At 45.4% G+C, this 16,405-nt stretch overlaps 1 protein-coding gene across 1 annotated transcript in view; it reads left to right on the plus strand.

Moving 5' to 3' along the window:
- The first annotated feature begins 2,421 nt into the window (after nucleotides 1-2,421).
- The window catches only part of PPIC (peptidylprolyl isomerase C), a 38,911-nt gene continuing 24,927 nt past the window's right edge, over nucleotides 2,422-16,405 (plus strand). The window contains exon 1 of the mRNA XM_083151584.1: nucleotides 2,422-2,601. Coding sequence (XP_083007710.1) covers nucleotides 2,506-2,601 — 96 coding nt within the window. The 5' untranslated portion in view covers nucleotides 2,422-2,505. The remainder of the gene's footprint in view (nucleotides 2,602-16,405) is intronic.

A 16,405-nucleotide genomic window follows, 5' to 3' on the forward strand; every position in this document is an offset into this window, starting at 1 on the left:
TTTTTCCCTAGACTAGAGATGGGTATACATTGACAGGAGCCTATAACCAGGCAAAGAAACTCGGCACCGCAGCAGCATCAGCAGCACAGACTGCTGGCTGCCGCAATTATTCAACTCTACTGAAGAAGCGGGTGGACTTGGAGGCAGGGCCCGGGGCATCACACAGGGAAGCGTGTCATACACAACGGCCTGACACACTGCACTGCGTCAGGTCCTTGTATGCTACAGTACTGTAACACACACACAGCCGGGCATGCATATAGAATCTATATATAGATTCTAAATGCAATGAAATTAAAATCCTGGGGGTAATGCATGCCCAGCTGTGTCTCAGATGCGCAACCGTCCATTACCCCCAGGAATTAAATTTTTACCCCATTTGAGGTAATTTACCCCTGTTTCCCGACCACTGACCTAGTGCATGTTGACCTTTTGGTGTCAACCAATTGGCTGTCTACCTAGACATTGTCTGTGAGCCATCGGATACCAATCTGTGCAGTATTCTGTGTGTTGCAGTGTATTGAAATTACCCTGTGGAGTTTCCTCCAAAAGTATAACTAGCTGTGGACCTATAAGCATGTTCTGGTCCTAGATAAATGGGGGGGAAAAGCATGGGCGTCCCCCGTATTTCCAGTAACCAGAACCAGGCTCAACCATACCGTATCAGGGGGGCATACTTTACATGTCCTTTGGTTTAAACATTGACCTGCCCCATATAGTCAGCCCAGGCTGTGGATTCTTGGAGATGTGGGCTTCACCCTCCCAAGTACAGGTATACCCCAGACCTGGGCTTAAGCCTGGGGCTATCCCCTGCATTTTTGATGGTGGTGGGAAAGGGGTTGATAAAGGATTGAAAAATTCTGCTTCATCTTACTTCAGCCAATTATCTAGTGTTATCTAAGCCCCCACTGCTTGAGGTTTAAGACCTGGCAGCATCCTTAGTACCAATGGGGCAGATGTATTAAGCCTGGAGAAGAGATAAACTGGAGATAAAGTGGAGATAACTTGGAAGAGTTAACGTACCAGCCAATCAGCTGTGTTTGAAATATGACAGTTGGGATCTGATTGGCTGGTGCGTTAACTTCTTCCACTTTATCTCCATTTTATCTCTTCACCAGGCTTAATACATCTGCCCCAATGTGTGTATAAAACACGAATTGATCAAAGCCTAAAGACTATCACTCATGCTTCTAGGGGTCTCATGTAATTGTGATAGGGTTACATAAATGCTGAGACATTGTTTTGATAATCGTTTTGTGTATAAGGATATTTGTTCATTGGTAATAGTTTTTCTTTATATCAACTGTTATTCTAACTATAGTACTATACGATATTCTGACTTATTATTTTAGTATGCTGATAATGTGTGTGTGGGGCACTATTGTGTAGCTAACTGAGGGGTCAATATACTGTAGTATTTCATAGATCAATTGTTATTCTAACTATAGTAGTATAAAAGCACTATTATTGTACTACAGGTACATCACCAATAACCTGGCACCCTTGGTTACCGCACTGTGTCAGACAATTTCTTTGCTGGATATCGGTGTTATCCCCTTTGCAGTGCAACTCCGTTACCTCCCTGGAACAGTCCCTTCCTGTCAATCACTCACTGAATCGCAAAAGCACCTTTGTGCATGTGCATTGCAATCATGGTGCATGTGCAATCTACCAGCTTATCACTCGTTGTGTGATCGTCAGGCCCTGAGTTTATAAACATACAAAAATATGCTGTATAGTGAAGCATTTCCCAAAGAGGAGAAATTACATGTTGGCCAGTATTGATAACACTACGCCGGTGTGGCCAATTTAATTGGTTAAGACTTTGACTTCATTACAGTGTGGCATGCTCCTATAAAGGGGGCATTCCATCTCCTACTGTACATGGGTGGCCAACGCCACCTCCAGGCACCACAGGCAAGCCTGGGCTCTGTTGATCTGTACCCTTCTAACCCCTCTTGGTGCCCATGGTTATGGCCAGGCTAGCTCTTCATTGAAACACAACTGGTTCTATACTGCATGACAAGCTTAGAACAGAAGTTTCCCAGTTCTGTCCTGTCCTGTGTCTACCCCAGTAGTACAGAGTACTGAGCAATGGCATCCCCAGCAGCAGGCAAGGAGAATGCTGTGCGTCCCCACTCCCCCTGGCGGCCACCTGCGGAGTAGCAGTGCTGCTGCAGGGCAGCTGGCTGGTGCCAGGGGCTTTCTCCTCTCCCTCCCAAGGTCCGTTAGCAGGAGGCTGTCACTTACACCCGGGCATGACTTCTGTCACATACGCTCCTCCCGCACGGGGCCGAGCCATTCCGGCATTCCGACCTCCAGAGTATTCCGTTTTCTAACCTGATCCCGAAAACATGTCATTACTGTGTGCTGTGTGAGGGGGCTGCTGTCACTCAGTGCAGGGGGCGGGAGGGGGAGGAGGGAGATCCCGGCCCCCGGCACAGAGTCCTGCTGCTGCTGCTGACGTAGCCGCCTGTGTGCACAGACCGCAGTACAGATGCTGCGATGGTTCGGGCGCTGCTGCTGCTGGGGTGCCTGACGCTGTGCACACTGCCGGGGTCGGAGGGCTACAGGAAGAGGGGACCCAGCGTCACTCATAAGGTACCGGGCTCCTGCTGTGTACAGGGGTGGCACCGGGCACCCACTCCTTCATGTAGCCTGCTGCCCACTAACAGGGGCTGTGCCAGTGTACGGGGGCATAAGGTGTGGGGGCCGTCTAGGTGGCGATATATGTGTCATATCTATCTATCTATCTATCTATCTATCTATCTATCTATCTATCCTGGGGGTAGAAAGTTCATTTAACTACTTGACAAGGCCCAGCCATAGTTGCTGGGTTACTGGGTATACACTGGGATGACCAGCAAATGTTCTGACCAGTACTGAATTACCACAGGGTGGGCACCAGCCTATGGGCCCACACTTTTTAGGGGCCTCACCACAACCAAAATCTTATTGATTTGATCTTGAAAGAAAATTACAATCAATTTTTCTTAAACTGTTCCCAAAAGACAGAAAAAAATGAATCAACTCAATAGAAATTAAAACTGTACATCAAAGAGAAAGTATTGTATTCATAACGTAAAGTGCATAAACCACGGACATCAGATTCACAGTTTCCAGGTTGTAGACTGTTGGTTGGTAAAATGAAAAATGTATTAGGAGATAATTGGCGAGGGTGGCCTTAAATTAGGACTAATGCTGACCACACATTAGACCAACTTTCCTCCAACCATACAACTAGTTGGTTGGTTGGACCGAAAATCTAGTACTGTATTTGGGGCAAATGCCAATAAGCAATTTGCTCACAAACTCAGGAGAATGGACAAAAACATTCAGTGAAATTGTTTAAATCAAATAGTCCAACTACAGTACATTGTCTGTGACAGTTGTTGTCCATTTTCAGATTTGGGAAACAAATGACTTAATTTAAAATTACATTTGCTTCTAATCCAGTACCAGATTTTTATTCCATCCAACCAACTAGTTGGATGGTTGGAGGAAAGTTGGTCTGATGTGTGGCCAGCATTACTTGGACCTCTACAGTGACTAATCCGGCATTGGTTCCAACTTTACTGACAATTTTCCTTGAGCCCAGAATGAGCAATGTTGAGCATACTCAAACTAGAATTTTGGTAACAACCAAACAATATATTTGATTGTTTGGTCGCTAGTGATTTATCATTGCTTCGGTACACTCAAGAACAGGGGTGGGCAATAAGTGGCCCTCCAGATGTAGAACCCCAACAATAGCTGAAGGACCACTTATTGCCCAGCCGTGCTCTAGAACAACCTTCATGCCACTCCATTTTAGGGAGTGGAATGAAGCTAATGTCAAATCGTTCCTACATATCTTTTGTCATCTGGTTCGCTGTACACCAGGGGTGGCCAAACGGCCCCTTGAGATCTACCAACGGTCCACGTTTTCCAAATCAAATAGCTGGTGCACAGCTGTAGTCATAACTAACTGTCACATTTGCAAACTGCTCCATTCATTCCTATTATAGATTCACAGGTTGCCTAAAAACCATTGGTAGATCTTGAGGTCAGGTTTGGCCAACCCAGCTGTACACACTGGACAATAGGCACATTTGGGCAGATGTATTAAGCCTTAACAAGAGATAAATGCAAGGGTGATAAGGAGAGATAAATGTCTAGCCAATCAGCGCCTTACTAACTTTTTTTAAACACAGCCTGTAACATGGCAGTTAGCAGGTGATTGGCTGGACGTTTATCTCTCCTTCTCACCCTTGCATCTATCTCTTTTTAAAGCTTAATACATCTGCCCCAGTATCACTAGGGGCCTTATTTTGGTTCATTCTTTCTGACAAAATCCTTCTTAGATGGGCAAAACCATGTGCACTGCAGGGGGGCAGATGTTACTTGTGCAGAGAGAATTAGATTTGGGTGGGGTTTTACTTCAACGTGAGATCTATATTGCAGTGTAAAAATAAAGCAGCCAATATTTACCCTGCACAGAAACAAAATTACTCACCCAAATCTAATTCTCTCTGCACATGTTACATCTGCCCCCCTGCAGTGCACATGGTTTTGCCCATCTAAGAAGGATTTTGTCAGAAAGAATGAACCAAAATAAGGCCCTAGGTTTGATGTGCAGCATTGACAACTAGCAATATTCACTAGCCTTTACACTGAACAATGTAGGCTATATGTCCTTAAGAAATTGCATATTGCCCTTCATCGCCCCAATGTTTACCCAGCTTTAGGGTGGGTACATGCTAGAAAAATATTGGGATGATTTGACGTAAGAGAAAAACTAATCATCTACATCACCTAGTGCGCGTACACAGTTGCACACTCCCGTGGGTACCCTAAGACATTGTCTTGTCGGCCATATCATAATATAGAGAGAGAGAGAGAGTCTGCATTTTAAATGTGGATGTAATAAATATCTTACTCCAAAGTATGTGATATAATTAAAATGTTAATTTTCATGCTAATTCTCTAGGAAGCTCTTGCTGGAAGCAAGGGCCTGGGAAAAACCGGCCCGGTGAAGCAGAAAAAGAATGCATCCATATAAATTCCCTACACCAGGGGTTCCCAAACTGTGCGCCGTGGCTCCCTGGGGTGCCTCGGGACACATGCAGGGGTGCCCTGGGTTGGTAGACCAGGACCAACTCAAATTATTAATGGTTAATTATTTATAAGCAAAACCAGTGCTGGTGGCTGCCAATCATAAAATGTGTACAAACAGAAGCAATTCCTGCCCTTTTCCCTATAACTGACCCTAAGAATCGCATATAAATCCAATCTAATTAAAATAATTTTGGCCTAGGGGTGCCGCAAAAAAAATTCTTATACTCTAGGGTGCCGTGATTAAAAAAAGATTGGGAACCCCTGCCCTACACAGTAGCCAGTAGGCTACTATAGGCCAATGCCATCTTAAGATTGCGTTAACTTTTGAGCCCAAGTTATGGTGCTTGGTAAATCCAACTACATAGAATTTCTGGTCCGAAGTGTAAATGTTTACTGCAATCTACTATGATCCCTCTATGGCACATCTTGGGCATTAGTGGCGTACATTACCAGCAAGGGATCTGGGGGAAAAACACACTTCTGGCTCAGTTTGCGATCTGTACTTGTTAAGCTACAATTGGCTAAAGACATCTTCAGATAGCATTAGCTGTTCCATCAGCTGTTTCAGAGCTCAGTAAATCTGACAGCATCGCATCCCCGATAGAAACCTATGGAGGCTGCAGCTGCTGTCGTGAATGGAGAGCTCACAGCATTACCCCCTCTCCCCCCCCCCCCCCCCCCACATACATACACACAAACCACCCAAAAAAGGGTGTTTATAGATAACTAGCAAGCTTGCTCGGACCAAATGCTTCGAAAGCTAGTCTGCTGCCTTGTGATTACCTCTGTGTTTGTGCATGTGTGAGAGAGAAAGACATGTAGTTTCACTCACTGCCAACAGATAGCAGTGTTTTGGAGTCACACAAATGGACACTAGACATATATATTTTATTTATTTACAGTTTGTTATATAGCGCAGCATATTCCATTGCGCTTTACAATTGGAAACAACAGTGATAAAACAAACTGGGTAGAAAGAAACATTATATATATATATATATATATATATATATATATATATATATATATAATGGGCAGTGATGGGCGGCACTCGGAGGTAACTTTCAAAAGGTTTTAATCAGGTGCGGCAAACGACCAACGTTTCGGGGTGCGGTAACCCCTTTGTCAAGGTGCTCAAACGGAAAACAAGTGTGAAATAAAACATCTTACCTTTAAAGGTGAACATGGACAGTCCTCCCTGTCCTCCCCCGTGCGTGCGCGCCAAGCAGAGCCTTCCGGTACGGAAGTTCAGAAGGCGGAAATCGTCAGAGACTGTATGCTGCTGACACGCTGGTGACCCGCATGTTGTGGGTAGTCATAGCAACCTTCCGGATACAGCAGTGTCTGCACCGCCGGCTCTGTCTGACGCGGACAACACTAAAGGGGCAACAAAGAGAAATGTTTACAAATGCATCATGGTGACTTAATAGGATAAAAACATGCATATCAATAATACAATTAAAAAGAGTGTTATGGTGCCCTGTGTATAAACGCATCAAAGTGCGTGTGTCAATAAGACGCTCCTGTCATTCAATAAGGAGCGACCGCTGTGCATTGTAATAAAGGGGCTGATGGAAAGTGACATGTGCATATAGTAAACTACATTAAAAAGCGTTTCCAGTGTCCCTTAAGGGGGCGGGGTTGGTAATCGGATTATCAGTTACAGTGGAACATAGGACATATAAAGTACTTGAGGAGCGTCCCTCTTTAGGCACTTGTTGGGTGGCAGAAACCCTTGTTAGGGGGGGGAAAGAATTCCCAGATACTTGGGAGAGAGTCGCGGCCACCGTGGTGGTATTGTAATGTTATGACTACTATTTAGCATATCTTTTGGGGGGGTTCTTTCTCATAGAAATATGGACAAAGGCAGTCTGTCATTAAGTCCCTCAGGCTTGGTGGTACTTAGACGATGGATCCATCTCGCTTCTAGTCTCAATAATTTTAGATCTCTGTCACCTCCTCGGATGGAAAGTGGGACGTGGTCAACTAACATGTGCTTAAGATCCGACAATTTGTGTCCGTGTTCACCAAAGTGCTTGGCCACCGGTTGTTCCTGGCTGTTATTCTTCTTCTTAGGATGTAAGACTTGGCTGATGGCCGATCTATGGAGGGCCATCCTTTCCCTGGCTGTTCGGATAGTTTTACCCACATATAGCAGGTTGCATGGGCACTTGATGACATATATCACATGTGTAGACAGACAGTTGAGGACATATTTTATGGGGAAGGACCTGCCATTACGAGGATGTACAAAGGTTGGACCTGTTAGCATGTCCTGGCAGGTGGTGCACTTGATGCACTTGTAGCACCCGTTAGCCCTGGATAAAAAATTCTGTGCAGGCTGACCGGATCTCCCAAAGTCCGTGATGTCATTATGGACTATGGTGTCCTTGATACTGCGGCCTTTTTTATAGCACAACATGGGCACCTGGCTGTTGAGACCTGGTAGGCTCTTGTCAGTCTTAATTATTGGCCACAAGGCCTTGGTTGCCCTAGGGAGTATACTACTGGATGTGCTTAGTTTGACCACAAATGGTAGGCGGTTTGTGTTATGGATCCCGGTTTTGGTTTCAGCTGACATCAGGGTATTCCGATCTAGTGTTAGAATCACCTTTTGCTGTTGCGCCAGTTGGTGGGGGTCATAGCCTCTAACTTCAAACTTGGCACTGATGTCCTCCAGGACCCCTGGTAAAGAATCTCTATCACTAATGATTCTGGCCGCTCTGATCATTTGTGATCTCGGTAGGGCTTTCTTTAACGCCAATGGATGGAAGCTGTTGGCTTTTAGGGCTACATTGCGGTCCGTTGGCTTTGTGTATAAGCTCGTGGACAGTGTGCCGTGCTCTAATTTGACCAGGATGTCCAGGTAGTTTATCTCTCTCTCAGACCATTGACAGGTGACTTTAATAGGTGACTGTCTGCTGTTAATGCTATGTACTAGGGCCTCCACCTCGTTGGAGTTGCCCGTCCATACCAGGAAGAGATCATCAATATACCTGGTTAGTGCCAGGATCTTGCCTCTGGCTAAGGGGTTTTCATCAAACATCTGTTTTTCTTGTCGGAACATATAGATGTTGGCAAAAGATGGAGAGATCGGACTTCCCATTGCACAACCCGATTTTTGTCTATAAAAGACACCATTGAATAGGAAATAGTTCCTCGTCAGGGTGAGTCTCATGAGGTCCATGAACAAGTCCAAGTTCAGATCGGTCATGTCATTGCTGCTTAGGAACTGTGGCTAACGGGTGGTTCAGAACCAGGACAACGCAGGCCTCCCTATCAAAGATCCCGTTCACAAAGAAGGGCTAGGAGTGCAACCCCCAGGGCACCGGCACAGTCATCAGATGCGGACAGTGATTTTCAGGTGGAACATGATACACCCAACCAAGCTGTCCCTTTAGACGAACCGGCCGGAAGGCCACGAAGGGCCAAAGGGGCTTACCAAACCACAGACCGACCACCCGTAGGGGGGGCCAGAGCACGCGGATACGCAAAAGCCGCTGCACGCCCGAATCCATAGTGTATAATCTGTCTGATCGACAGTTCAGTGAGGTGGAGATGAGAGTTCTCAATTACGGCCTATCCTTTATACCAACTACCAAACACGACGATTTAACGTGGAAGACTGATCTGCATCGGTTTGGCCGCAGCCTGAGATTAAAAGAACATTTCCAGGCGCAACCAAGAATGATTGATTCCTCCCCTCACCACCAATTTATTAGTCAAAGAAAATTATCCAAATTTGATCCACAGTCCAACAATTCCTCCATTTCGTCCTACCTGCGCCTCATAGATGACTCGGTAACGAGATATCTACAAGCCCCGCACCCGACCCACAGCAACCTGACCGGACAGGAGCAAGAAGCACTCAAAGCACTGGGGTCGTACCGGGATGTGGTATTCAGGCCAGCAGATAAGGGCGGGGGTTTGGTTGTACAGAACTTGACCACGTACACATCTGAGATCAACCGGCAACTCAGTGACACGTCAGTGTATGAGAAGCTGTCCCAAGACCCCACTGACAAATACAACCGGGAGGTGGATACTACCCTCAAGGAAGCCTTAAACTGTCGATTCATCACAGAGAAACTCTACACAGCTCTGAAACAAGAACACCCTGTGGTACCCATTCTGTTTACGGTTCCTAAAATTCATAAGGCACTACAGGATCCACCTGGCCGTCCGATCATTAGTGCCCACAATTCCATCTTTCAGCAAATCTCTCAACTCTTGGATGGGATCGTACAACCGATAATCATACGGCAGCCGTCACACATACGTGACACCACAGACTTTTTAAATGTCTTGGCCCAATTACCATCTATACCAGACAAGGCCTTATTGGTCACTATGGACATAACTAGCTTATACACTAGTATCCCCCAGGAGGAAGGTCTGGAGGTGATGAGAGAGTTCCTAAGCAGCAATGACATGACCGATCTGAACTTGGACTTGTTCATGGACCTCATGAGACTCACCCTGACGAGGAACTATTTCCTATTCAATGGTGTCTTTTATAGACAAAAATCGGGTTGTGCAATGGGAAGTCCGATCTCTCCATCTTTTGCCAACATCTATATGTTCCGACAAGAAAAACAGATGTTTGATGAAAACCCCTTAGCCAGAGGCAAGATCCTGGCACTAACCAGGTATATTGATGATCTCTTCCTGGTATGGACGGGCAACTCCAACGAGGTGGAGGCCCTAGTACATAGCATTAACAGCAGACAGTCACCTATTAAAGTCACCTGTCAATGGTCTGAGAGAGAGATAAACTACCTGGACGTCCTGGTCAAATTAGAGCACGGCACACTGTCCACGAGCTTATACACAAAGCCAACGGACCGCAATGTAGCCCTAAAAGCCAACAGCTTCCATCCATTGGCGTTAAAGAAAGCCCTACCGAGATCACAAATGATCAGAGCGGCCAGAATCATTAGTGATAGAGATTCTTTACCAGGGGTCCTGGAGGACATCAGTGCCAAGTTTGAAGTCAGAGGCTATGACCCCCACCAACTGGCGCAACAGCAAAAGGCGATTCTAACACTAGATCGGAATACCCTGATGTCAGCTGAAACCAAAACCGGGATCCATAACACAAACCGCCTACCATTTGTGGTCAAACTAAGCACATCCAGTAGTATACTCCCTAGGGCAACCAAGGCCTTGTGGCCAATAATTAAGACTGACAAGAGCCTACCAGGTCTCAACAGCCAGGTGCCCATGTTGTGCTATAAAAAAGGCCGCAGTATCAAGGACACCATAGTCCATAATGACATCACGGACTTTGGGAGATCCGGTCAGCCTGCACAGAATTTTTTATCCAGGGCTAACGGGTGCTACAAGTGCATCAAGTGCACCACCTGCCAGGACATGCTAACAGGTCCAACCTTTGTACATCCTCGTAATGGCAGGTCCTTCCCCATAAAATATGTCCTCAACTGTCTGTCTACACATGTGATATATGTCATCAAGTGCCCATGCAACCTGCTATATGTGGGTAAAACTATCCGAACAGCCAGGGAAAGGATGGCCCTCCATAGATCGGCCATCAGCCAAGTCTTACATCCTAAGAAGAAGAATAACAGCCAGGAACAACCGGTGGCCAAGCACTTTGGTGAACACGGACACAAATTGTCGGATCTTAAGCACATGTTAGTTGACCACGTCCCACTTTCCATCCGAGGAGGTGACAGAGATCTAAAATTATTGAGACTAGAAGCGAGATGGATCCATCGTCTAAGTACCACCAAGCCTGAGGGACTTAATGACAGACTGCCTTTGTCCATATTTCTATGAGAAAGAACCCCCCCAAAAGATATGCTAAATAGTAGTCATAACATTACAATACCACCACGGTGGCCGCGACTCTCTCCCAAGTATCTGGGAATTCTTTCCCCCCCCTAACAAGGGTTTCTGCCACCCAACAAGTGCCTAAAGAGGGACGCTCCTCAAGTACTTTATATGTCCTATGTTCCACTGTAACTGATAATCCGATTACCAACCCCGCCCCCTTAAGGGACACTGGAAACGCTTTTTAATGTAGTTTACTATATGCACATGTCACTTTCCATCAGCCCCTTTATTACAATGCACAGCGGTCGCTCCTTATTGAATGACAGGAGCGTCTTATTGACACACGCACTTTGATGCGTTTATACACAGGGCACCATAACACTCTTTTTAATTGTATTATTGATATGCATGTTTTTATCCTATTAAGTCACCATGATGCATTTGTAAACATTTCTCTTTGTTGCCCCTTTAGTGTTGTCCGCGTCAGACAGAGCCGGCGGTGCAGACACTGCTGTATCCGGAAGGTTGCTATGACTACCCACAACATGCGGGTCACCAGCGTGTCAGCAGCATACAGTCTCTGACGATTTCCGCCTTCTGAACTTCCGTACCGGAAGGCTCTGCTTGGCGCGCACGCACGGGGGAGGACGGGGAGGACTGTCCATGTTCACCTTTAAAGGTAAGATGTTTTATTTCACACTTGTTTTCCGTTTGAGCACCTTGACAAAGGGGTTACCGCACCCCGAAACGTTGGTCGTTTGCCGCACCTGATTAAAACCTTTTGAAAGTTACCTCCGAGTGCCGCCCATCACTGCCCATTTATCTACCTTCATTCGGGAAGGCACCGGGGCCTGCTGCAATACCAAGGAGAGTGCCGGGCCGCTACAAACCGTATATATATATATATATATATATATATATGTTTCTGGGGGATGGCGGCACTCCAAATCACGAATGTCCACACACTGGTAGAATACCGACGTTTCTGGGCTGTAGCAGCCCCTTTATCAAGGTGCAAGGAAGAACAATGTGTACACAAAAATACAAAACATTTATACATTACCGCTCCGTCCGTGCTGCCCGCCGTCTCCCGCGCTGGCGTCTGATGCTGACGTCACCCGCTGGTTGACGCTACGGATCGCACGGAGGGAAGCGCCGTGCTGTAGCGTTGCCCAGCAACCACCCAAACAACTGAATGTACGGCTGCCGGCTGGGCTATCCGCAAGCTGAAAAGGACAATTGCAAAGTTAAGACAATAATAAGTGACAATTAAAAGACAATAATACACCATAAAAAAATTTTTTTAAACTAAGTGCTATGTCATATAGGAGCCGTGTTCAAACTCAAAACTACAGTGTTTGTATAACACTGTTAATTGGCGGACTTAGGTGTCTCCCTTGTTGTCACGCTGTGACTTTATTACTGTGTTACAGGTAGGTACTCTAGACTGTGAACTGGGAGGGAGTATCAAAATTGTTTGATTAATGACACAATCAAGGTTATAAAAAGCAGGACAGACCCAGGTTTTCATTCAGGCCCCTAGGGCTCAGGGTGTCTAAGGTGAAGATCCACCTGCTTTCTAGTTGAAGTAGTCTAAGGGACCTATTACCCCCTCTTTTCAATGGGGGCACATGGTCGATAATGCGGTAGCGAAGCGTGGCTAGATTGTGCCTGGCTTCAACAAAATGTCTCGCCACCGGTTGTTCGCTAACACCTGTAGCAAGGGCTGTTTTTATGGACCAACGATGGGCTGCCGCTCTTTCCTTGAACATTCTCTCAGTTTTGCCCACATAGTGATTACCACATGGGCAACTGATCAAATATACAACGAATTTAGTTTCGCAGCTTACCCTATGATGCATTTTGTACTTTTTCCCCGAATATGGGTGAAAAAATGTATCTCCCTGTACCATGTAGTTACATGTGATGCACCCACTGCACCTATAGCAGCCCATTTTGGCCGCACCCCAAAATGTGATGTTTTGTTTGGGGGGAGGAAAGCAGATGTCATTTTTTACCACATAATCACGGATGCTTTTTCCTCTGGTGTACGAGTGCATGAGGGATTTATTTTTAAACACAGGTAATGCAGGATCGGTGGTAAGAAGTGGCCAATGTTTTTTGGCTATTTTACTCATTGAGGGGCTGTTCGGTTGAAATGAGTTAACCCAGATGATTTTGTCATCTGTGTTTTTAGCTGACTGTTTGGGAATGAAGGCCTCTTCTCTGGAAGTATTTAGAATTTTATTCCTGGTATCTCTGAGGAGGGCCTCATCGTATCCTCTTTCCGCAAATTTGATAGACATGTTGATTAGACAGTCTTCTAATTCCCTTTGATTACTAATGATTCTCCGGGCCCGGAGCATCTGGGAATATGGGAGTCCCATTTTCAATGAGGTAGGATGGAAACTAGAAAATGATAAGATGTTGTTTCTATCGGTTGGTTTACTATATAATGAGGTCACAATATTGCCCATAGACAAACTGATGTTCACATCCAGATAGTGTATGGATTGCTTGTCCATGCTGTATGTAAACTTGATGGGCGAATTGGTCTTATTGTGATCTTCAATCAATGATGACAGTACAGCACTGTCTCCTGTCCAAAATATCAGGAGGTCGTCTATATACCGTGTGTACAGCAATAGAGACCCCCTGGTAGCTGGATTTTTGGTGAACAAGGATTGTTCAATGATGAACATATATGAATTAGCAAACGACGGGGCCACTGAGGACCCCATCGCGCATCCACGCTGTTGTAGGAAAAATTTTCCATTAAATTTGAAATAATTTCTTTTGAGTGTTAGCTCAAGTAAACATAAAAATAACTTTACATCAGGGCCAGTATAAAGTGGGTTATCCACTATTAAAGCTTTAACTGCCTCCAAGCCCGCATCGTGCGGAATGCACGTGTATAAGCTTGTGACATCTATAGTGCTAAGGGTGCAATCATTAGGTACTTCGCCCAAATCTTTGAGTTTGAGTAGCAGATGTGTGGTATCTTGTAAATAATTCACATCACCTTTAACACATGGCTGTAAAAAATGATCCAAAAAAATAGAAATGGCCTGGTAGAGAGAGCCCCGGGCAGAGATGATAGGTCTGCCCGGGGGTTTCACTGGGTTTTTATGGAGCTTTGGGATAGAGTATAAAACAGGGGTGATAGGAAACTCAACTTCTAGTGCTTTTCTAGTAGGAACATCAATAAGTCCATCTACCACAGCTTGATCTAAAATGCGGTCTAATTCTGTTTTATAGCTTGTTGTGGGATCTCCTGGTAAAGGGCGGTAAGTGTCAGTGTCCGATAATTGTTGGTTGATTTCAGCCACATATTCTGAGGTGTTTAATACAGCTATGCCTCCACCTTTGTCTGCTCCACGAATCGTGATAGATGTATCTTCTTGCAGACTTTTAAGGGCTGACCATTCGTCCTTGGTAAGGTTGGATCTCACTGGCGTGGTAGTTTTCAACAATCTGGTAGTGTCCTGCTCTATTAATCTTGAAAATGTCTTAATCGACGGATTAAACGAGGGGGGATCGAACTTGGATTTCTTTTTTAGTGCTTTAGGGTATTTATCGATTGGGCTGGATGTATTAGCCTTATCGTTTTTGTCTTGAAAGAATTCGCGGATCTTGAGTTGTCTCTGTAACTTAAATTGTTCCACTTTAATATTAAATGGGTCCGTTCTTGTAGTCGGAACATAATTTAACCCTTTAGATAATACAGATGTTTCTATGTCCGTCAATTTTCTGGAAGACAAATTAAATATTATTTCTTTGGATGTCTGGATGGCTGGGTTCTGGTTTTGACTCTTGGTTCTCTTGTTTTGGCCCCCCCTCCTCGTGTACTCACGGTACCGTGGGCTGCTGTGTGCTTGGGGCGAGCACCTAAAGGGGGACGACCAGAGTCAGTTCCCTGGCCTTCTGCTTCACTGGTGGATGAAAACTCATCTCTTGATGAGTCTGTGTCCCATATCTTGCGATTAAATCTGGGACCTTGACGTCTCTTGCCAAATCGGGTTGGGGGATCACCACCTGTTAACCAGGGGTACACCTGGTGTTTCTCGTAGTCCAGATTTACTCTCTCTTTTTTATTGAGTTTAAACATCTGTAGATCTTTCTTATATTTATCCATTTGTGTGGACAATCTTTCCAACCAATTAGGTGTTTGAACAGCTGACAGAGACTCTTTATGGAGATTTTCAAATTCCACCAGTTTCACCCGTACACAATCAAGTTCCCTTTTCGCCTCCTCTATGACTGCGACCATGAGATCGAAAGAACATTTGTTCAATATTGACGTCCATGTTTTGCAAAAAGCAATATTGTAGCGGCCGATCGTAGGCACATTTTTCACACGAAATCCCCGCGGGATTTTCTTTTCGCGTATGTAATCAGAAAGAGTAATGCCATGAAAATAATAGTCAGTTTCTCTGCGCTTTAAATTAAGCCATTGGTGATAAAGTTGTAAATGATCTGGCGCTGCAGTTGTCGACACGGCGTCTTCTTTGAACAAAAGCCTGTCGTAGTCTGAATCCGAATAACTAAAAATAGAGCCCAGGGTCAACTCTACTCGTGACTGCGAGGAAGACTCTGCTGATGGCTCCACTGGACAAGGCTCCATATTGCACACAGTATCCGAATGCCTGTTTATGACAAATAAGTCGACTCGCTGCTCCTGTCGACGTACACACCACTGTTTGTGCAGACAAAACAAAAAATGACCCAATCACCGTGCACGGTCGCTTCCTCTGGACTCCGGCAAGTCCAATAATATAGCCTCTGGGTGCCCGACCTGACTTGAGAACCAAGGATGTCCACAAATCTTTATGCATACGGTGATGGGCGGCACTCCAACTGTGGCAACTGCAAATGCTGGCAAAGCTTGTTGAAGGAAAGAACTGGGTGCCCTCCGATATGCAGCACAATGGCTGCTGTATATATGTTTCTGGGGGATGGCGGCACTCCAAATCACGAATGTCCACACACTGGTAGAATACCGACGTTTCTGGGCTGTAGCAGCCCCTTTATCAAGGTGCAAGGAAGAACAATGTGTACACAAAAATACAAAACATTTATACATTACCGCTCCGTCCGTGCTGCCCGCCGTCTCCCGCGCTGGCGTCTGATGCTGACGTCACCCGCTGGTTGACGCTACGGATCGCACGGAGGGAAGCGCCGTGCTGTAGCGTTGCCCAGCAACCACCCAAACAACTGAATGTACGGCTGCCGGCTGGGCTATCCGCAAGCTGAAAAGGACAATTGCAAAGTTAAGACAATAATAAGTGACAATTAAAAGACAATAATACACCATAAAAAAATTTTTTTAAACTAAGTGCTATGTCATATAGGAGCCGTGTTCAAACTCAAAACTACAGTGTTTGTATAACACTGTTAATTGGCGGACTTAGGTGTCTCCCTTGTTGTCACGCTGTGACTTTATTACTGTGTTACAGGTAGGTACTCTAGACTGTGAACTGGGAGGGAGTATCAAAATTGTTTGATTAATGAC

The sequence above is a fragment of the Crinia signifera genome, chromosome 1 (genome assembly GCF_055691185.1).
Source record: "Crinia signifera chromosome 1, ASM5569118v1, whole genome shotgun sequence".
Lineage (NCBI taxonomy): Eukaryota > Metazoa > Chordata > Amphibia > Anura > Myobatrachidae > Crinia > Crinia signifera.